The 23163-nt window shown below is 39.5% G+C and overlaps 1 protein-coding gene across 1 annotated transcript in view; it reads right to left on the bottom strand.

Moving 5' to 3' along the window:
* The window catches only part of LOC124547900 (esterase B1-like), a 97010-nt gene that overhangs the window by 59215 nt on the left and 14632 nt on the right, over positions 1–23163 (bottom strand). The window contains exons 3-4 of the mRNA XM_047125143.1: positions 22466–22600; positions 20994–21144 (exon numbers count right to left, since the gene is read on the bottom strand). Coding sequence (XP_046981099.1) covers positions 20994–21144; positions 22466–22600 — 286 coding nt within the window. The remainder of the gene's footprint in view (positions 1–20993; positions 21145–22465; positions 22601–23163) is intronic.

Raw genomic sequence — 23163 nt, 5'->3', positions numbered from 1 at the left:
GTTTCATTTACCCACCTTGTGACCTCTCCTGGGGCCTTTTCGTCTCGGTTCTGAGCAGCGGTGTTTTCCCCGGCCACCCGTAGGAAAACCGCCTGATTTCGAAGCTAGGCGTCGCGTTTCAGACCTCTGTCACCGAAGTGCCAAGAGACGGGATGTGATGTGAGTAACGGGAGGTGTGATGACCTTCCCAGGGTGTGTCACGTCCACGTTGGTAGTGGACAGAGTTGTAAAGTGTGGTATTGATGTGACATCGTTAAACTAACTTACACCTTACATGAACTTCTAGTGTATGGCTTTAATTTGATCATGTCAACAGGTTGTTGTTTCAAGTATAGCCGAGCCCGAGGGAGACGTTGGAGAGTGCGTCGTTTTGACAATATTACAGAGGGTGGTTGTAGGCACCTTTGAGCCAGATTTAGAACTTCAGCGTTGTAATGTGGGAAAATGAGGGGGTTTCAAAGAAGTGACTCCTCAATTTTGTTGCACAGTTTAACACAGGCAGACTAGTTTCCTATGTTTCCCCCTATAGATGTCACCTTCACGGTTTCAACTAACGCACGCCCTCGCTTTCCACTACTTCGAAAAATTTCTGCAGCACATTTCCCCTTCTCAAATTATTTGGACGACGTCATAGCTACTAGAGCTAATAAAATAGACCATTTACGTAACTTTCAGTAGTTGTCATACTCTAGAACAAAGAAACTTCTGTTGCAGACACTTAAAATACTGATTTTTTCAGCCATAGTTAGAATATTTAGAACATATTATGTGATACAACAGAGTGAGACCGACGAAATTGCCTCTAAATATCGTACAGAAACCACCCGGTCGAAGAAATAAGAAAGATATTCAATCAGTATTTGGTAATATATTCTTTCATTCCACATGCCTCAACAGTACTTGCACTACTGAACAGACTCTGGAAAACTGGAGTCCCTTTTGAGTGGACTTCTGAATGCGAGAGAGCAGTCTTTCCTCCGCCATTTAACGTAAACTGCACGCTTTGCCTATTTTTGCCATGAGTTGCCTGTCATCTTGGGAATGGGTGCCTCTCACAATGGGTTGGAGCAGTATTGTCACCTTGCATGACTGAGGAACCTGAATGTCCAATCACATGAAGAGATACACCCTGTCACAAGCCCAGCTAAACGACTCCCAGACAAAGAAAAGATGCTCTATCCATCATCTACAGCATTCAAAATTTCTATGAGTATTTAGGTGGTCACTGCAGGCAATATTTGTACGTGACAACCATAATATAGATCACGCAGCCTACAGTATTGGTCCCCATTTCCCAGTCATCTGTATAAGATCACATATAGATCCAGAGCTCGCCATACCAATAGAAACAATTTGTGTCGGTTAACACTGGGTCCAGGGGAGATAATATATGCCACCTCAGATGTTGGCAGACAGACAATCTACCACCAGCATATCTAACAGCTTCTTGACTGACAGACACACAAACAGCAGTTGTAGCAGCTAAAGAAGGTCCTTTATAATGTTTTCAGAATTCATAATGCAATGGGTGACCACTTGGGTGCAGAACAAGAAAGCATGCAGCAAAAATCCTGTTGCCACTCTGCCACCAACTTCAATTGTTCCAAGGAGTTCTCATTCTATTGGTGCCTATAAAAGGTGACCGGTTGGTTATTGCAGAAGCTCTAAACTCAGAGGTACTAATATTCCTCCAATAAGGGCATTTGGGAGTCTACAGTACACATACACCAGTAAGTATATGAGTATGAAATAAATCAAGAGATCACTCAAAGAGTCATGCACGTGCCATGTGAGTACCACGTCGCAGTCATACCATGTCAGCATTCCTGTTCTTGATTACCACTACAGGCGCCCTGGGATCGCCTTCACAAAGATTATGCGGGTTATTTCTATGATGTATGTGATTGGTAGAAATGAATATCTATTCATATATGTGGTACAAATGACCTCAACAGAATTCACCACTTGGATGATGGCAGATATATTTACAATAGAAGGTTATGAAGCTATCTACATTGTACCACCAACGGTATACAGCATCTTCAATCTGCTATTTTTCATCGTCCTACCAGTCTTCAGGAAAGAGTCAGTGCAACTGTTCAAAACACATCTAGCCCAGACAGCAAAGTAGAAAAATCAGAGGACAAAACTGACCATCTTTTTAAGTACTGCAAAACGGGCATGTTTGACACTGACGTATTATTTGTGACAACTACACACTACAGCTTTTTGTTCTTCGGTATTGTAACTCTGGTCAACATTCAACATATAGCTCTCTTTCAGTGTGTTCTTCCGTAGTTCTACCATTAGATATGCTAACTACAAGCATTTGTATTATAATTGAACTGGTGAAAAGCAATTTTGTATGCAGATGGAAAAACGAATTTATAGACTCCTAGAAACCTTCCTACTACTGCTGATAACTTTAAAGAGCTTAATAACTGCAGGTAAAGTTATTTCTGTAGATTATGGGGGTAACTATGAGACAGCAGCCGGTCGTTGTGGCCGAGTGGTTCTAGGCGCTTCAGTCTGGAACCGCGCGACCGCTACGGTCGCAGGTTCGAATCCTGCCTCGGGCATGGATGTGTGTGATGTCCTTAGGTTAGTTAGGTTTAAGTAGTTCTAGGTTCTATGGGACTCATGACCTGAGATGTTAAGTCCCATAGCGCTCAGAGCCATTTGAACCAGCCATGAGACAGCACATATACTTTCATAGACAATTGTAACAACTGAAATCTTAGAAAATGAAACTCATTAATGAAGTTAGGGACATTAGCGAACAGTGTAGTATAAGGGCAAGGTCTCATTTTGCATTATAGCTTTGTTTGTAAATACAACACATAGTTTTCCAGCTTATTGTATTAAATGTGACACAACTGTTTTTCCTCGTACTACTGAACTTGTAAGTAAGGTCTCTGTCTGTCCATGTTTTCAGAGATGGTTGCTGTACTCTGCTGTTTGCTACAGGATCTCAAAGAAAACATTTTCCAGCTGTCTAACTTTCTAAATTTATTTTATTTGGCTACCATTTACGGCGATTTACTATACCATCTTCAGACTTTCCGTAACACATCGTTAGCCTTTCGCTGTCTAATAGCTTGTACCGCTGCATATGGTAGCTGTAATGCAGTCGAAATTGTGGATACGTAACATCTAAGCAGTGATATTTCTTGCTGAGTAATATTCGTTAAAATGTAGTCAATGTTTTTCATAATTTTGACAGGTTCATTTGACAGCAAAATATCAAACTGAAATATAATATCTTTAATTTTGCTGTCAAGTGAAGCTATCAAAATTAAGAAAAATGTTAAATACAATTTAAGAATATTGCTGAACAATAAGTTTCACTGCTGAGACGTCAGGTATCCACAATTTCGTCTGCACTACACCTACCACATGCAGCGGCACAAGGTATTACAAGGCGAAAGCGTTCATGACGTCTTGTGGAGGGCTTGAAGTTGACGTAGTAAATCTCCAAAACTGGCCGCCAAATCAAATAAGTTGAAAAATTAGAGGGCTGAAAAGTGTTTGATTTGACAACTTTAAATAAGGGTTGAACACTTTGAACTATTACCTTATTTAGAGGATATTGTGTTAAAGATAAGTTTTGCGATCTGTTTTTTTTTCTCATATTGTTCCACTGCTCAGTTGTATAAATAAGTGCATAAAGTTTTGTTTGATTACCTTGCTTAATACAACTGAGTTTTTTTCACTCTGATTTTGCTTGAGTGATGAAAAGCCTATAAGGATTTTAAGAAAAGTATAACAATAAATGTCACCAAACTGGTAGACTTGGTGACAAATATGAAGAATTTCCAGTTTGTGAACAGCTGTACACATTTATTGTTTATTTTAAATTTCAGTTATTCAAGATATATAATAAACTCGTTGGGCGTGTGGCAAACACACAGTTCCTCAAATTCCTGACAGCTGTATTGAGTCATCTCATTAAACCCCGTGACAAATGTTTTTCTGTATATTGTAGCATATAAGTGTATTCGGTCAAAAATTACACCAGAGTTTCAACAGAGCCAGCTGCTTGAGGGAAGAGTGCGGTGTTTTGCGTAGCAAAACACAACCGGCAGGCATTGCGAAGAAGAGCTAGCTGGGTGTAGTATATTAACAGCTGACGCTGCTGTACGCCAACAGAAGGACGAAGCCTTTCCTCTGTTGCCACCTGTGAAGTGTTTAGAGCACGTGCCTAAAGTCCTAAACTAACATAGTGTGGAGCGTATACGTACTCAGCCATTAATGTACTAAAATGCTCTCGTATAATTACCATAGCCTACACCGTGAGCCTGTAACGATTGGAGCGACATCCTGGAATGCAGCATGGGGTCCACTGTTCGACCAAGGGCAGGTCCCTTTGCCCTGAGTAAGGGAAGCAGCCGCTACCACAGCAGACAGCGACCCACTTGTTGGAGGGAGGTCACGACCGCCTCTGCGGAATATGTCAGCTGCACTAACACGCTGTCATGAGGGCCACAGTCGGAGACATCTGTTACAATAGCATTCGAGTGACATCGTGCTTGACCCCGCTCGTTGCACTGTCAGCGAAGCTGGACGTCTGTTGTTTTGCATTGTAGGCGATTGGATGCCTCCACTAAGCTGTTACTGTTGTACAGTGGCTGAGAACCGGAATAAAGAAGTTAAATGAACAAACGTGCTGTCGTCCTGACGTCTCATTTCACTCTTCAAGGGCGGAAATCTATGGATCATCTAAGAATGTGGATAAAACAAATCTCAAAAATCTGAGGAAAATTTTAACTAAGTTTTAATGTGTGTCATGAAGAAACACTAGGTCAATCCACATTAGTGACCAATGAATTTAACTCCTTTTTTCTTGTCTTAGGCTTCATGTCTCAATATTGTTCCGACCTGGTGGGTGACTTTTGACAATTAATAAATTAATATTAGATATTTCAGATACCTCATCCACATTAAAAATTCATTTATTTCCTGCCTCCCCCCCGTACCTTTTTAAGCAATGTTTTAACACTAGATATTTCAGCCTGTCCGGAAAAATAGCTCAGTTTCAGTGAGATACTGCATACATGGATGAGAATGCGATTTATCTGTAATATGTTGGGAAGAAACTTTTAGTACTCCTTTGGCAACGCCATCAGTGCCATCTGAGCTTTTACCTTTGAGTGAATTTATAATTTTTCCTAATTTCAGTAGGAGAGTTGAGTTGAATTTCAGTTTAATCAAATTGCGTAAGTTTTGCTCTTCCATACACAGGCTTTCATTTTCTAATGAATAGCTGGATGCTATTTTCTCTACAACGCATAAAAAATGATTAGTAACAGAATTTTTTTAAATTTTGACTTTATGTTAGCAAACTTTCATTGAGTCTGATGGAAATACAGTTTTCCTGTGGTCTCGATTTCCCTGTTTCCTTTTTAACAATATTCCAAACTGTTTTAATTTTGTCATCAGGAGTGCTAATCTCAAGCATAATGCAATTACTTCTGACAAATTTGTACAGAGTTCACTGAAGTGGATTGCTGTCGGTGAGGAAATGGTGTCTTAGTTTATGATCTGTTTGTGGTGGCTGTCTGAAGAGAGCTGACTTCCGTTCACTCAACGACTGCTTATATTCAGTTAATCTTGGTGTCCCAGGCGGCTGACTCGCCTGACCGGCAGCCACTGTAGTTATAGCAGCTTGTAGTGGTGCCGGCAATTAAACGTTGCCCGTGGATTGTAACATCTCTGTGTCCTCGTTCACCAATAACCAGGTGCAGCTACGACATCCTTTGTCATTCTGTTTTTGGTTGCTGTGGCATGGGGTCTGATGGTACCCGTATTGGCATGGCTGCTTGTAACTGCTGAGTACTGCTGGTTTCCCGTGGTGCTGGTGTTGATTCTTGATCTGCTGATGGGCGCAATGGATCTGATGTGCCTGCTTCTGCCACTTGCACATCTTGGTGCCTGAAAAGTTCCCATCATGATTTAGTTCATGCGTTGACTTCTCAATCCCGTCGTGGTGGCGCTAGTGGTGGTAGAAGGTGTGTGCTGTTACTGGCAGTGACAATGACTTCCCAGTCGTGGAAACCATTCAACGGTACATCTGATTGTAGCGTTGGTGAATCATTCCCACATGGGTTTATACAGCTAGCATTGCAGTGCTCTGGAGCTTAACGATTTTGCCCAGGCACCAACAAGTTTGATATTCATACCCTCGAATGAGAACTTAATTTTGTTCTCTGAAGGTGCCTGAAGGTGCGCTGGGCATGTGGTGATGGCCGGTTTTCTTCTGCCCTTGGGGAGGGAGCCACCACAAACAGATCATCATTAGCTAAACTAAGACACCATTTCCTCACCGACAGCAATCCACTTCAGTGAACTCTGTACAAATTTGTCAGAAGTAATTGCATTATGCTTGAGATTAGCACTCCTGATGACAAAATTAAAACAGTTTGGAATATTGTTAAAAAGGAAACAGGGAAATCGAGACCACAGGAAAACTGTATTTCCGTCAGACTCAATGAAAATTTGTTAACATAAAGTCAAACTTTAAAAAAAAATTCTGTTACTAATCATTTTTTATGCGTTGTAGAGAAAATAGCATCCAGCTATTCATTAGAAAATGAAAACCTGTATATGAAAGAGCAAAACTTACGCAGTTTGATTAAACTGAAATTCATCTCAACTCTCCTACTGAAATTAGGAAAAATTATAAATTCACTCAAAGGTAAAAGCTCAGATGGCACTGATGGCGTTACCAAAGGAGTACTAAAAGTTTCTTCCCAACAAATTACGGCTAAATCGCATTCTCATCCATGTATGCAGTATTTCACTGAAACTGAGCGTTTTTTCCAGACAGGCTGAAGTATCTAGTGTTAAAACATTGTTTAAAAAGGTACGTGGGGGGGGGGGGGGGGGGGTGGGAGGCAGGAGGGAAGTATGTCTGATGCTAACAACTACTGACCAATCTCATTTCTGACAGCTTTATCCAAAATTCTTGAAAAAGTAATGTATTCAAGAGCAGTTTCTCATCTTTCTAAAAACGAAGTACTAACAAAATATCAATTTGGTTTTCAGAAAGGCTTTTCAACAGAAAATGCTTTATATACCTTCACGGATCAAATATTAAATGCTCAGAATAATTGAATCACGAAAATCTTCTAGATAAGCTTAAGTATTGTATTATGAGTGGGACAGCACACAAAAATGGTTTCATTCATATTTAACTAAAAGAATGCAGAAGGCCGAAATTAAGATTATTACTAGTCTGCAAAAATCAAGAGAGGCCCCTGAATGGGGAGGTACCAAGGACTGTGTCCCACAGGGTTCGGTCTGGATCCCTTCTTGCTCTTAATATATAGTAATGACTTGCCATTCTATATTCATGAAAGTGCTAAAGTAGTTCTTTTTGATAGTGATACAAGTATAGTAATCACACAATACAAACAAGAAATAGCTGAGGAAATTGTAAATGATGTCTTTCAGAAAATTATTAAGTGGTTCTCTGCAAATGGACTCGCAAAAAATTTTGAGAAGACACTCTATATAACGTTCGGTACAGTAAGTGGCATAACGCCATTGATAAATAAGACTTTGAATAGATGTCTGTTGCTAAAGCTGAATATTCAAAATTTATGGGTGTGTACAGTCATGCTCAAAAGTATCCGAGCGACCTGAATTGCTTTTCGCCAGATTCTCATGCAATCCACATAACGCAGCTGTCTAGCAGGTCATCTAATCGCTCCTTGGTACAGTCGTTTGACTATTGAAAATGGTTCCAACAAGTCACCACTAGAAAACACTGCTCTGTATCGCAATAACTCAAGATCTAAAGTAATACTACGATACTACAAATATCAGGGAACACCTTATCACAGGTAAGACTGTCCTTAAGGCTTGTAAGTTCACATTTATTACAATAAATGACCTACCTGAAATGTTACCACTCTCATTATTACGTCAGATAGGTAATGCACGTAGTAAGTTCGTCGTATTCATGATTTCCTCTTCAAAGTAACATACCGTACTTATTATTTAACACAAAATAACATTAAAAATTTAAGTTATTCACGAGCAACCAGTTGAGAATATGTATGATCTTCAAATGACACGACGAGCCGTCTCGTTCTGCGTATGAATTCAAACCCAGGTCATGCAGACTAAGCAAAGATTTCGTGACTGACGGAAACTAACAGTCATTCCTGATTAGGCATGCAGAGAGTGATATACCTCGATTTTAGACAGTATCAGTTAGCAAATACCAACTTTAAATTACATAACGCAAACATTTTTAACGGACGCGAATTCCTACCCAGCACCTATTGACCCTGTTAACGAACTACGAGAGATGTTAAATATTGGTTTTTAACAAGTAACTTATTTGAAATGCCGTGAGGTAAAGCTATGTGTTGGACAGGAATTCGAACCCAGAAACTAATAAGATAGATATCGAAACACAATCAACTGTGACATAGCGGATTTTCTCGCCAGTAGGTAGATGTTTTAACTGAAATGACGAGACGAAACATTAATTTTTTCCTTCCCAGGACTCCAACCCGGCACCTATCGCTGTTATATTGTAGAGAAAACGAACGTTAAATATGGGTTTGTTGCACCAGCAGCGACACGTGAGCATGTTTGAACTAGAAATAATAAAACGAAGAGTTCAGTGCTGACTGGGAATAGAGCTCCACACATATCGTTGTTGACTACACACAAAGAGACGTCAGCTACCGAATTTTTCTCCACCAGCAGCTCGGAATAACATCTTGAACTTACAGTGATCTCGCAAATAGTTCTGTGTCTCACTGGGAGTCAAAAAAGTCAAATATCGTTAGTGTTGACAACGAATGAAAATACATTAAAAATCGAAATTATCATCCAGCAGCAGATAGGTCTTCTCATGCTAGAGCTTGATAATACATAATGAAATCCTTAGTGCCGAGCCAGGATTCAACCCATTCACGCGCAATATGCCGAGATTTTGAGGAATCTGCAGTTTCGAACAAACAACAAATTGTCGCCGAGCTGTATTATCACGAAGGGATCAAATTTCGCGTTAAGGGCGGTCTGAGTTGCATTCCCAGTTCAGAACAAATTTTATCGACATACAGAATCTCAGATAAAAGATGGAATAAGTGTCCTGTGAACCTACATAGCGTTTGTTTCGTCACTAGAAATAAATAACTAGTATAAGAAAGGTTACTGGTGATAGAGTTTCTACATGTCGCCACTCCTAACTTTATTGTGGCTCAACCTAACGTCTACTTGGTAGAGGAGGAATATTATTTTTAATGTGAATTTCAGACCAAAATGCCATCATATCTTCTTCACTTGGTGTAGCCAGAAGAGAATGGAATTTGTCTCTACCTATCTAAAACCATCGACCGAAGTTGGAATCAAACCCGGACCATTGATATATATAGGTAGTGTTCCTTTCTACTAGAGCTACTCCATTGCGCTATCTGTTTGTTGAAAACATCGAGTAGTGCAAAAGAAAAGGTGTAACTGTTTGTCTCTCATAAGTATTGACCTGGCGATATGCATTATCCCACAGCACTGTGGAATGCAGAAGTTTTGGACGAATTGTTGTTGTCTTCTGGAGCTGTTATAGCTACGTGTCAGCTAGTGGCGTAATGGTAAGTATCCTGTATGGTAGATAAGATGTCGCGAGTTCGAGTACACCACTGCTGTATTTTATAAAATGCAGTTCTGCTGTTATGGAACTTGTAACATAATTTCCTTCACTTCTCAACCCAAAATAGTCGTATGTGGAAAAAGGGCTAACTTCTGCGACATTTTGTTCATTTCAGGTTTAATAGACAGCCAGACAGTAGATGCATCTCGAAACTTCCGTATTATGTATGGGTAGAGAGCATCGTGCCAAAATACGTCGGAAAAGTATTTTCTACATTAGCTGTTGTCTGGTAGTGGCATTTTATTCTTCTTCAATAATTGTTTGACAGCTTTAACTCAGAACAAGTTTTCCACATGCGTGTAATCAATAAACTTCATCTGCATTTTCAGACTATTGTAGATGACATCAGAGAATTCGCATATATCGTTGATGATTAATTTATCTCTCAAGGTTACTGTTGTTTTAACAACATTAAGGGAAACCTTACGAAAATTGTGAACTGTATTATAAAAAATAAAATAAAACTACCCACGATAAACTTAAGACGACAGTCTGTTTTAATAAAACTGAGTATCTGTACACAAGTGTGCCTCTATCGTCACGAATTGGTAAAATATTACTCACTTAGATTTTGATTGGGTCTGTGTTTTTAATTGCTATGCTGTGTCATACTCAAGATGTATGCAAATGTGGCATTTCATAAATAGAGTTATGTATTCCTAGAAACCCAAAATTTGTTTGTGAGCAGCGGAAAGAGGCGTTACCTGTTGTGCAGCATTGTATGTTTTTCACCATTTCCCTATGAGCCGAAAGTATTTTCTTGCGATTTCCTTATCGATGTTTGATCGGACTGCTTGTAGCTCTTTCACAGAAGGGATAAAAACGCTACGCTCAGTGATACTGGAACTGCAAACCATATCACACGCCTTTTTACAGGTTAGCACGTTACCACAGAGCTGGCGAAGAAGTATGTGTCTTAACTTCCTCTTACGAGACCAATAGTGGCTAGAACTGGTAAACCGCAATTTGAAGGACGAGATTAGTTGCGATTTCCACGTGGAACGACTTCCCTGGGCTGAAAACCGTAAATTTACAATCTTTTGTTACCCTTCAAGCGATAATTACTCAGATTATTCAATGGAAATGACAGGTAAAATCAAGTGAACTTTGAGGCTTAATTCCGTGCACACCAGGAAGTAACTCGTCGATCACAGAGTTGCCAAACATACATTGCCTTGTTGTCAAATCTCAGTTACAATAGCAGCAGGAAGGAGACGAACCGATGTGATCTTACAGCAGGCTGGGAAGTGACCATAGCTGGTGTCTCCAAGTCGCGGCTGCTACGGCCTGGAATACGTAATGCGTCTGATTCGCATTTCTGTAACTATGTTTAGGGATTGGAGCGTAGTTACTAATAATACTCAGAACTGACTGCAAACAAAGAATCATAAATCAGTAACTCTCATGGATGTTTTTATATTTCCTTTGTAAGTGTACTCAAAACTAAGAAATTCATTCACAGATGTTTTCGTGCCTCGCCGATAGGCGAGCACAACAAACAAATAAAAATAAAATGTGTGTGTGTGTGTGTGTGTGTGTGTGTGTGTGTGTGTGTGAGAGAGAGAGAGAGAGAGAGAGAGAGAGAGAGAGAAATCAAAAGAATGTGTGTGTGTGTGTGTGTGTGAGAGAGAGAGAGAGAGAGAGAGAGAGTAAAAAATTGAATCATGGTATCTAAAGAAATCTTCCATTAAAATGACACGTTCCACATCATTACGAAATATCGTATTCATAATCTATGAAACAAGAATTAATCTAATGTAATCTAATCTAATCATATCATATTGATGACTATCCATGAAGAGTCATGAATTACTGTAGTTTTTGCCAATACCAGTAACCAAATCTAAACTTGAAAATAAAAGACGACAGTTTTGTAATAAAGCGGGACTTCTATCAAGACCCTTTCGTCCCTGTAAACTAACTACGAAAGATGTCTGATATACCTCTATACTGAAGTAACAAAGTGTGCATGCATTTAAAGATGAAGTGCATGATGTGAAGTTCTGTGACAGAGATATGGACCCAACACGTAATCGGATTGTTAACTAACTAAAATCAAATGTTACCTATCTGGTTTTCTTACCGGCTGCTAGGTGCTTGACTCTAAAATAAGGATACAAACTCGTGTGCCCAAGCGACAATCGAACTGCTCACCTACCGTGCATCCACGAATATAGCTTAAGTATCAGTTGGTTACTCACCAATAGTAAGATATGTGCGTGTCTGACCAGAAATAACGACACCTATTGCGATTGTTGGCAACACATGAACAGACATTAAAAATGCACGTTAATTTTCACTAACAGACCACTGTGCACGTTATAGGGCTTGAAATGAAATTATGAATAATTTTGTACTGGATCAGGATTAGGACACATATACTTACCTTTTGGAGGAGACCTAGAGAAGACTGCAGTCTTGAGAAAAGGAACAAAATGATTGAACTATACTGTTCCGAGAGATTCTGATCCTCGAAAGAGGAGATACGAATTCGAATCACAGTCCAGCACCAAATTTTTCAACGTCTCTAGTTCAATCAAGTACAAGTAAAGTAAGAGCCCTGTTCCTTTGAATGGCTATCGGTTCATCAAATAAAATAAAATTTCTAATGTAAGTAAGTTTACTGTGACTGTATTTATGTTTACCATGACTTCCGCTATGTCATTTCCCAACGTAAACCGGCTCTGCCCAGTTGGTAATGAAGGAACGTGATGTTTAATTCGGATTCAGGATTATAACGTCTTTCTCTTGATGTTACCGGGGGTAAAGTAAATCTGTTTGTGCCTCTTAAAAGTAAATGCCTGAACCCATACATTGCACCTGTGATAGTTCGTTCCGCCAGACCATTGTGGCCACATTTCCCAGTCCCAGGAGTGTGTTGTAATAGGTGATGTGCTTAGCTTACAAAATTAGTCACGGTAAAAAAACGCGAGTCTATTAAATGGTTAAGTAGAAGCAAGCTTCTGAAGCGGAGATTATTCTATTCTCATGTTAGCAGGATGTAAAGACTCTTCTGGGCATCATAGGCTCGATGTGAAGCCATTTTGAAATTTTCACAAATTCAGCAAATTTCAGGGAAGTGTGAAGTTACCGGATAATTCGGTTTTTAGCGTCATTATTACTATCAATTTCTTCATACCGCTGCTGGAACACTGTACTTGAAGATCATTTGATGTCTTTTGGTCATTATAGAAGAAGTTTCCCAAGAATAGGCTCTTTCCCTGTCTATGGAATCCTTTTCATGTTAATATCAAACATCAGTAATAACTCGTAGATTACTTTAAAACTAAAGTAATTGATGAAGACGTTGCTTGATAACAAAAACGCGCTGCCTTTCTTCATTTACTTGCGCCTAGAAATGGCTATCGAGTACTGCCAAACCAAAAAACAAGAGATCTTACTGCCTTCCGATATACGTCGCTGTCAGTTTTTCCATATGATTTGGTCGACATCAACTGTTTCAAGTTGTATATATGACAGACAACGTTTTAGAATATCAATTGTTTTCCTTTGCAATAAACAGAAAGATTTTCATTCTAAGCTATACAAGCACAAAATCTTCGCAATATTAATTCAAATTTAATATTCGCTTCTCTAATGTAGGAAAGTATTTCACAGTTGCAAAACTCGCATCCGACTCATTGACCTTACACTTAGTCGCTGACCATAAATTATAGCTCAGAGTGACACCAGATTAAGTAACCTAATGTAGCGAAGACTGTTTGCCAGTACTCTTTCTCACCGGAAAATACGCAATTCACTCACTGGGCTCCATAAGTACACTGTAACAGTAATTTCTGTGTGTATGCAATGCATACGGATTAGAATTTAGTGGTGCTCTCTCTTCCACTTCTGTATACAATATGCCTGACCTAAACGGGCCTTTTATCATTACAGGCCCTGGGCAGTGCAACATCATACTGACAACAGTAATGTGCTTATACTGACAACCTGACTGTTCTTTTTACCTGATTTTGTAATAATTTAAGTAAAACAACATGACATTCCAGTGGGAGACATTTCGTCCCCCTTTTCCTTCTGTGAAATTTGTCAGGAGGCTTTTTGCATTCCAACCATTGAAATGCGGCAGAGTACGGCCGGTTAATGATTCACAAACCACGATTCAGTGCCGTTAAGACGATATATTTAAACGTCACAAGACTGCACATAGTTGCAATCGATTTCGAGGTGCAAAGTGTTTGTTATCTTACTTTTGTGACAGGTGGGAATAAGTGATTTCCAAAGACTTTTCATTGTACTGAAATAATCTTTTGTTACAAAGTAACAATGTAAGTGTTTTATTCGTATCTATTTTGTAGGAAACTATAATCGTTATGGAGGATTATACACTTCAATGTTTGACACAACTGGTAGGAGAAAACGCTGCATATTAACCAAACCCCGCGCCTCCTCTCCGTATCCTCCTATGACACGAGCACGGGATTCTCCTCGCATACCGCTACAGAGCTGTTCCTAGCACAGATAAGAATTGGCAACATCGTCACAAACATGAGGCAACACTGCGACAGGGCAATTACTTCCGCGTATGGTACTGAATTGACTCGCTAAATTCACTTGATATTCCCTTTCCATTTGAATGACTCGTGCTATATAATCCTCACGTAAACTAAGACACTGAGACAGAAAATTCAGTTTTTTGCCTAAAGAAATGCTATTCTTCACATAAGTGACAACTATTCTTATCTTTCACGATGCGTTATGCGGCTGAGCGACCAATACCATTACAGAAATGCCAATCAACGCTTTACATATTCCAGGCCGTAGCAGCTGCGACTTGGAGACACCAGCTATGGTTACTTCCAAGTCCGCTGTAAGATCACATCGGTTGGTCTTCTTCCTGCTGGTATTGAAACTGAGATTTGGCAACAAGGCAATGTATGTTTGGCAGCTCTGTGATCGACGAGTTACTACCTGGTGTGCACGGAATTAAGCTTCAAAGTTCACTTGATTTTACCTGTCATTTCCATTGAATAATCTAAGTTATTATCGCTTGAGGTGAAACAAAAGATTGCAAATTTACGGTTTTCAGCCCAGGGAAGTCGTTCCAGGTGGAAATCGCAACTAATCTCGTCCTTAAAATAGCGGTTTACCAGTTCTAGCCACTATTAGTCTCGTAAGAGGAAATTAAGACACATACTTCTTCGCCAGCTCTGTGGTAACGTGCTAACCTGTAAAAAGGCGTGTGATATGGTTTGCAGTTCCAGTATCACTGAGCGTAGCGTTTTTATCCCTTCTGTGAAAGAGCTACAAGCAGTGAGATCAGACATCGATAAGGAAATCGCAAGAAAATACTTTCGGCTCATAGGGAAATGGTGAAAAACATACAATGCTGCACAACAGGTAACGCCTCTTTCCGCTGCTCACAAACAAATTTTGGGTTTCTAGGAATACATAACTCTATTTATGAAATGCCACATTTGCATACATCTTGAGTATGACACAGCATAGCAATTAAAAACACAGACCCAATCAAAATCTAAGTGAGTAATATTTTACCAATTCGTGACGATAGAGGCACGCTTGTGTACAGATACTCAGTTTTATTAAAACAGACAGTCGTCGTAAGTTTATCGTGGGTAGTTTTATTTCATTTTTTATAATACAGTTCACAATTTTCGTAAGGTTTCCTTTAATGTTGTTAAAACAACAGTAAACTTGAGAGAGAAATTAATCATCAACGATATATGCGAATTCTCTGATGTCATCTATAATAGTCTGAAAATGCAGATGAAGTTTATTGATTACACGCATGTAGAAAACTTGTTCTGAGTTAAAGCTGTCAAACAATGATTGAAGAAGAATAAAATGCCACTACCAGACAACAGCTAATGTAGAAAATACTTTTCCGACGTATTTTGGCACGATGCTCTCTACCCATACACAATACGAAAGTTTCGAGAAGCATCTACTGTCTGGCTGTCTATTAAACCTGAAATGAACAAAATGTCGCAGAAGTTAGCCCTTTTTCCACATACGACTATTTTGGGTTGAGAAGTGAAGGAAATTATGTTACAAGTTCCATAACATTGATAATTTCAGCAGACAGCAGAACTGCATTTTATAAAATACAGCAGTGGTGTACTCGAACTCGCGACATCTTATCTACCATACAGGATACTTACCATTACGCCACTAGCTGACACGTAGCTATAACAGCTCCAGAAGACAACAACAATTCCTCCAAAACTTCTGCATTCCACAGTGCTGTGGGATAATGCATATCGCCAGGTCAATACTTACGAGAGACAAACAGTTACACCTTTTCTTTTGCACTGCACGACGTTTTCAACAAACAGATAGCGCAGTATAGTAGCTCAAGTGGAAAGGAACACTTCCTACTTTAATTTCTGCATCCTACACTGTTGGCAGTTCTGTGTTGGTGGCATTTACGTGATTTTATTTTGGTGATTATAAAACAAAGATGAATGCATGCACTGGGCAGCCGAGGCAGCTAGTTCATGGTGATTCGGTCAACCAAGTAAAAGAATTTACTGAACATGCTGCAAATTGATACAGGGAGCCTGTGTGTCAGAACTCTCAGCCAGTGTGGTACAACGGCGTTATGATAGAAAAGTGAGCCACTGAGAAGAGGATTTGGTGGTCTGTTGGGCTGATGATAGGTTCATACATCTATGGTCTGGGTTCGATTCCAACTTCAGTCAATGGTTTTACATAGGGAGAGACAGATTCCATTCTCTTCTGGCTACACCAAGTGAAGAAGATATGATGGCATTTTGGTCTGAAATTCATATTAAATAATGATATTCCTTCTCTACCAAGTAGACGTTAGGTTGAGCCACATTAAAGTTTGGAGTGGCGACATGTAGAAACTTTATCACCGGTAACTTTTCTTATACTAGTTATTTATTTCTAGTGACGAAACAAAAGCTATGTAGGCTCACAGCACACTTTTTCCATCTTTTACCTGAGATTCTGTATGTCGATAAAATTGGTTCTGAACTGGGAATGCAACTCATACCGCCCTTAACGCGAAATTTGACCCTTCGTGACAATACAGCTCGGCTACAATTTGTTGTTTGTTCGAAACAGAAGATTCCTCAACATCTCCATATATTGCGCGTGAATGGGTTCGAATCCTGGCCCGGCACTAAGGATTTCATTACCTATTATCAAGCTCTAGCATGAGAAGACCTATCTGCTGCTGGATAATAATTTCGATTTTTAATGTATTTTCATTCGTTGTCAACACTAACGATATTTGACGTTTTTGATTCCCAGTGAGACACAGAACTATTTGCGAGATCACTGTAAGTTCAAGATGTTATTCCGAGCTGCTGGTCGAGAAAAATTCGGTAGCTGACGTCTCTTTGTGTGTAGTCAATAACGATATGTGTGGAGCTCTATTCCCAGTCAGCACTGAACTCTTCGTCTTATTATTTCTAGTTCAAACAAGCTCACATGTCGCTGCTGGTGCAACAAACCCATATTTAACGTTCGTTTTCTCTACAATATAACAGCGATAGGTGCCGGGTTGGAGTCCTGGGAAGGAAAAAATTAATGTTTCGTCTCGTCATTTCAGTTAAAACATCTAGCTACTGGCGAGAAAATCCGATATGTCACAGTTGATTGTGTTTCGATATCTATCTTATTAGTTTCTGGGTTCGAATTCCTGTCCAACACATAGCTTTACCTCACGGCATTTCAAATAAGTTACTTGTTAAAAACCAATATTTAACATCTCTCGTAGTTCGTTAACAGGGTCAATAGGTGCTGGGTAGGAATTCGCGTCCGTTAAAAATGTTTGCGTTATGTAATTTAAAGTTGGTATTTGCTAACTGATACTGTCTAAAATCGAGGTATATCACTCTCTGCATGCCTAATCAGGAATGACTGTTAGTTTCCGTCAGTCACGAAATCTTTGCTTAGTCTGCATGACCTGGGTTTGAATTCATACGCAGAACGAGACGGCTCGTCGTGTCATTTGAAGATCATACATATTCTCAACTGGTTGCTCGTGAATAACTTAAATTTTTAATGTTATTTTGTGTTAAATAATAAGTACGGTATGTTACTTTGAAGAGGAAATCATGAATACGACGAACTTACTACGTGCATTACCTATCTGACGTAATAATGAGAGTGGTAACATTTCAGGTAGGTCATTTATTGTAATAAATGTGAACTTACAAGCCTTAAGGACAGTGTTACCTGTGATAAGGTGTTCCCTGATATTTGTAGTATCGTAGTATTACTTTAGATCTTGAGTTATTGCGATACAGAGCAGTGTTTTCTAGTGGTGACTTGTTGGAACCATTTTCAATAGTCAAACGACTGTACCAAGGAGCGATTAGAGGACCTGCTAGACAGCTGCGTTATGTGGATTGCATGCAAATCAGGCGAAATGCAATTCAGGTCGTTCGGATACATTTGAGCACGACTGTACAATGATGAGAAATCGAAATGGATGTAACATATTGACGATCTTCTGAAACGTTTGATTTTAGCTTCTTATTCTACTAGGGTTATTGCAAATCTCGGTGATCAAGTGTCAGGAAATTAGGCCAGTATGCCTGTTTTCATTCGCTGCTTTCATATGGCCTCATACGTCGGGTAATTCAGTTAAGAAATAAAAGCAAAGTACATAGCTATAACACCAGAGTAAAGGATGGTGTAGACTATTCTGGGTTAAATCTGACTTTGGAACAGAGAGATGAGAATCAGGCTGCCACAAAAGCCTTCAGTCATTTATCAAATAGCATTAAATGTTTGACAGCTAGCCAACAAGCATTTTTAAACGAATTAAAAGTATTCCTGAATGGGAACTCCTTCTACCCAGCAGATTAATTTTTTAGAAAGAAAGTAGCAATTTAAAAAAAAGCAAGGATAAATTATAACGAGTAGAGAAACTTTATTTTATACTGACATGTTCCACATCATTACGAATTGAAGTATTCATGATGTGGAACAAGTATTCATGTAATGTAATGAAGTACGTCTCCCTTTTGTACAGTCACGAGACATTCACTCTGCTAGCAGAGTCGACTACAGGTTACATAGACATATGCTGAGGGTATTGGTCTATGTGGTGTAGAACAGTCAGACGTCTGTCATTTTCTTATCTAGCTTCATTGGCTGCATTCTGTAGTTGACAATGTCTTATAAATCTACAAGTGTCAATTCCTTCTCACCCATTCATTTTCTATTGAACTTCACTTTCTTTAGATACAAGCGACTTAAGTTGTGTTAACGTTTGATGACCATTAAATGCTCTACGTGTAAAAATGTTTATTTATTTCTGTATGTTAATGAACTATGAAAGTACATAAATTTTAAAAACACTGGTGTATTTGAAATGATTCTTCTTGCAATATTTCAGTTTGTTGAGAGTTGCAGCTCTCATTACTTTGTTTCGATACCACTCATTTCCCATCCTGTTATTTATTTTCCTTTGCATTCTAGTTACTTCGGACGTTCTTGTTTCAGTCGCCTATGGAACAACTCACAGTTTTTGAACAGTTTGTGACACTACACACTATATAAAGACTTCTCGCTGGTAGTTTGCTCACCAATATGGAGTTTAGTTTCCTAAACGAGTTGTCAGTGTTATATCCCTGTTTATTTCTGTGAGTGTCAATACACTCGGATTTTTATTTGTTCGAAGTAGACGCTTTCGTGTACTGGATCACATCAGTGTCACTTTCTTCAGTTGTTCTATCAGCGTGTAAGTTAAGCAGCAATTGGTATTACTGACTGAATTCGTCCATCGTTTATTCAAACTTTTCTGCTGTCAAATGAAACAAAATCAATTTCATCAGCAAATTGTACGTATTTGAAATACAATTGGCACTTTATTTTCCCTTTTCATGTGACTTCAGTTACTGAAAAGCTGCTTTCAGTCCTGTAGAAGGATAACTTCGGTGGACGGAAGTTACCTTTCCGCATTACTTTAGATATTATAGCTATGCATTCATTTGATGTAATATAATTAAAGCTATAGCCTTATATACACGTTATATGATAAAATGAGGAAGTTAAATTCAATTCCCCTTTGCCAAGTACTGTCAGGATATGTTATATCGACATAAAGGTCACATTTCCTGAGCGATAGATGTAAAACATTTTAAGAGACAATAACTGAGACTTTGCAAAATTTTTAATTTTGGCTGCTACGTTTGATGAACATCAATCAGTTATGTGACAAGCCGTATAGACATTTTTCACTCATGTTTATGGTGACTTATAGCGACACTCGATGTATTTCTTATGATATTAGTTTCTTAGGCAAATGAACTTTATCTGTAAGCTATAAAACTGCAGCTCATATTCCTAAATGCTCGTGACTGACATGTAAGCTTAATTAGTAACAGGAAGAATTACCAGATAGCTTCAGAAACACGCATCTATCAGGAAACGTGACTCGGGGCATAATTCACATTGTTCACGGTCGCGGTACGCATTAATGTCCTGACTCCCTAATTCTGCCTTCGTTGCCTGGTTTAGATGTTTGATAATGAGGTGGAGTGGCAGTAGTACAAAGAGTACTCGTCACGAAAACTGGTTCATCATTATGGAATACATGATTACTAGGATAAAATTTGAGCTACCACTTCTTTCGTTCGTATCATACAGAATATATCACGTATCGTTGGCGAGAAAATAACAAAACATTCACATTGAACCGTTCGGGTATTACTTCTTCAACTATTGGAGTATTCTCTTCCGTTATAAACGTTTCGGCGTTATTGAATAGGAATTACTATCAGAAGGCCTTAACTATTATTTCAACGTGAAGTAACACAGGAAACATTACTGATTCAGTGTTTTAAGGAACAATTCCACAATTACTACTGTGATTCACATACATTAGGGCTCGATAAAATCTACGTCACATAGCTGTAGGTTACTTCTGAAATGGTGAGTGCGGACGGGCTTAGATTTAGGTATGAGATATTCTTTGTGTGCTTAGCTACAATAACTTACTCTGAGCTTCCTCTTCAAAACAATGATAATAATGGAAAGTCGGTAGAAATTTTGGCTGCTGACGATTTAACACCCATGTACAAATGGTTCAAATGGCTCTGAGCACTATGGGACTTAACATCTGAGATCATCAGTCCCCTAGAACTTAGAACTACTTAAACCTAACTAACCTAAGGACATCACACACATCCATGCCCGAGGCAGGATTCGAACCTGCGACCGTAGCAGTCGCGCGGTTCCGGACTGAGGTGCCTAGAACCGCTCGGCCACCGTGGCCGGCGCCCATGTACAGTAATCCATATTATCGAGCAAGTGAGACCAACCCTCTTCCGTATATTACTTCTTGAGATCGATATTTAGCACTTACCCAATGTACCTAATCGGTAGGAGATACTGGCGACGACCACGTCCCGATCCATGAAGAAGTCTGGCCCGTACTCTGATTTGGAAGGTGAACCTCCCACGAAACCTCCTCCGTGAATCCACACCATCACCGTTCTTGGTACATCAGCGTTCAACTAAATAACACAAATACCACACAAGAACGTCAGGATTGAAGTCAATACACAGGTAATCAATACGTCGGTTCATTAATAGTGAAATTAAAATATTTTTCTTCGTTCTCTTACACTACAAGTGATGTTCTCAAATACTTTCAACCGTCATTATTAGGAAACTGTACTTTGGGACTTTCAGAAATTACAGCGTCATCCCACATTGATAACTTCCTCTGTATACCGCCACCCAAACGCATCTAATAAAATCAGCGCGTGTGAGACCTAATAATAAAAGCAACGCACAACTAGAACTTTCTTATACTCCATTTCTATTCGCGCAACTACATCCTGGAAGCGTAGTCATGTAACACGTGGAGACAAGGGGGCAGGACGCTTCCATTACTGAATTCCCAACGTGCTTCATCCGAAAGATCGTAGTTTACGAGTTGAGGTCGGGCGCTTCTCCGTCACGAGACAATTCAAATCGCTTATTTCTACCGTATGAGCGGTGTAGCGATCAGCATTTTAATTTATGCATTTTGGAACGTAAATTTCCGACTACCATCAGCACTATCTTCCACCAGAAAATACAACTTACAGAATCGTCAAGGACTGTTGAATAGTTTGCAACTTACTCATGTAGCTGAGTGTATTCTCGTGAAGAGCTTCTGAAGTGTGATCTCGACCCACAGGTGATAAAACTGTTGTATGTATTGTTTAATCTTACCTCATAGAAATTATTGTCACTTTAGCACTTCAGAACAAATTTTTGTGTGAGCAGGTTACTTTGTTCACTCGTTATCATTGGTTCCATGATAAGATGTTATCATGTCCTTACACAGAACTTTTAACCACAAGGAGCCTCATTATTTTGTGGGAAGGTGTGGACTGCACCAGGTTCAAGCATGTACGCTGTTTTTCTTATATCGTTCTTATATGTGAGATGTTTGAACTACCTGTTGGGCTCGGATTCTGAGCTGGAAACCGTCGTGGAAAGCAAATTACTTTTGGACCACCAGACCACGCGCTGTGGGACGTTCAGACTTCTACAACCACAAGTCCCTTTTTGTTCCTTTCATTTCCATCAGAGGCTCTCTCGAGAATTTTATCAATAATAGACCCAGATCTGTGACTGGTAACGCTATGGAAAGGAGTCAGTGCCAATTTCAAGCTTTAGGTCGTTCCATAAAACAGCTCGGATAGTTCAGTCGCTAGAAAACTCCCCATGAACGACACGTGTATGTTTTAAAATCCCTGATCGTCAAGTATTTTCAGTTGTGATTGATATTTACTTCTGTTGCACCAGTTGTCTTTTGCTGCAACGAAACAAAGTATGGATTACCTCTGGCGTGTACACGTTGAGATAGAGGCAGTCTTCATCGCCGACAACGTCACCAGCGTCGCCCACCTGCAGACACGGTGGCGCTTCCTCCGTGGCGTTCCTGACGTCATCCCAGCTGGCAGCCGGCTGCGGCTCCTGAGGTGACAGACACGGTCTGTTGACACTACGCTGCGCTCATTCTAGCCTAGGAATGCTTTCTGGTGTAAAACATGTCAATAATAAAGTTAGAGACGCATTAATATATCAACATCGTATACGTACCTGTGTAAGTACGATCTCAGCAATGGAACTGTACCGATATGATAATGCGTCTCCAGCAGAGCTGTCAAAGCCGCCCCCGCAAACCCATCGTTAACTACGTTGTGTAATTTTAAACAGATTTTATTATGTTATAAGTAGGTTCAATAAACGTGATATACAGCGAAAGCGATTGTCCCGTGAGATTTGATTCATGAACTACATGGGTTACACTTTTAACGCAGTGATTAGCGAAGAAACTTAAGACTTTCTAGGATTTGTTTTAGGGACTTTCATTTGTAGTAATATAATAAAGGAATACTTAGTATTTAAATAAGACCTAGCTGCAGCGGTCTTACGGCACCTGATGCTTGACCAGTGCACGAGATGACCGCTGGTTTAGTCACAGACAATACCTGACTTATCCCAGATGAGACTAACATAAGTGACTTTACGGATAA

This window comes from Schistocerca americana, chromosome 1 (assembly GCF_021461395.2).
Source record: "Schistocerca americana isolate TAMUIC-IGC-003095 chromosome 1, iqSchAmer2.1, whole genome shotgun sequence".
Taxonomy (NCBI): Eukaryota; Metazoa; Arthropoda; class Insecta; order Orthoptera; family Acrididae; genus Schistocerca; species Schistocerca americana.
Note: the sequence above shows the minus strand (reverse complement) of the source record. Positions and strands in the feature narration are given on the sequence as shown.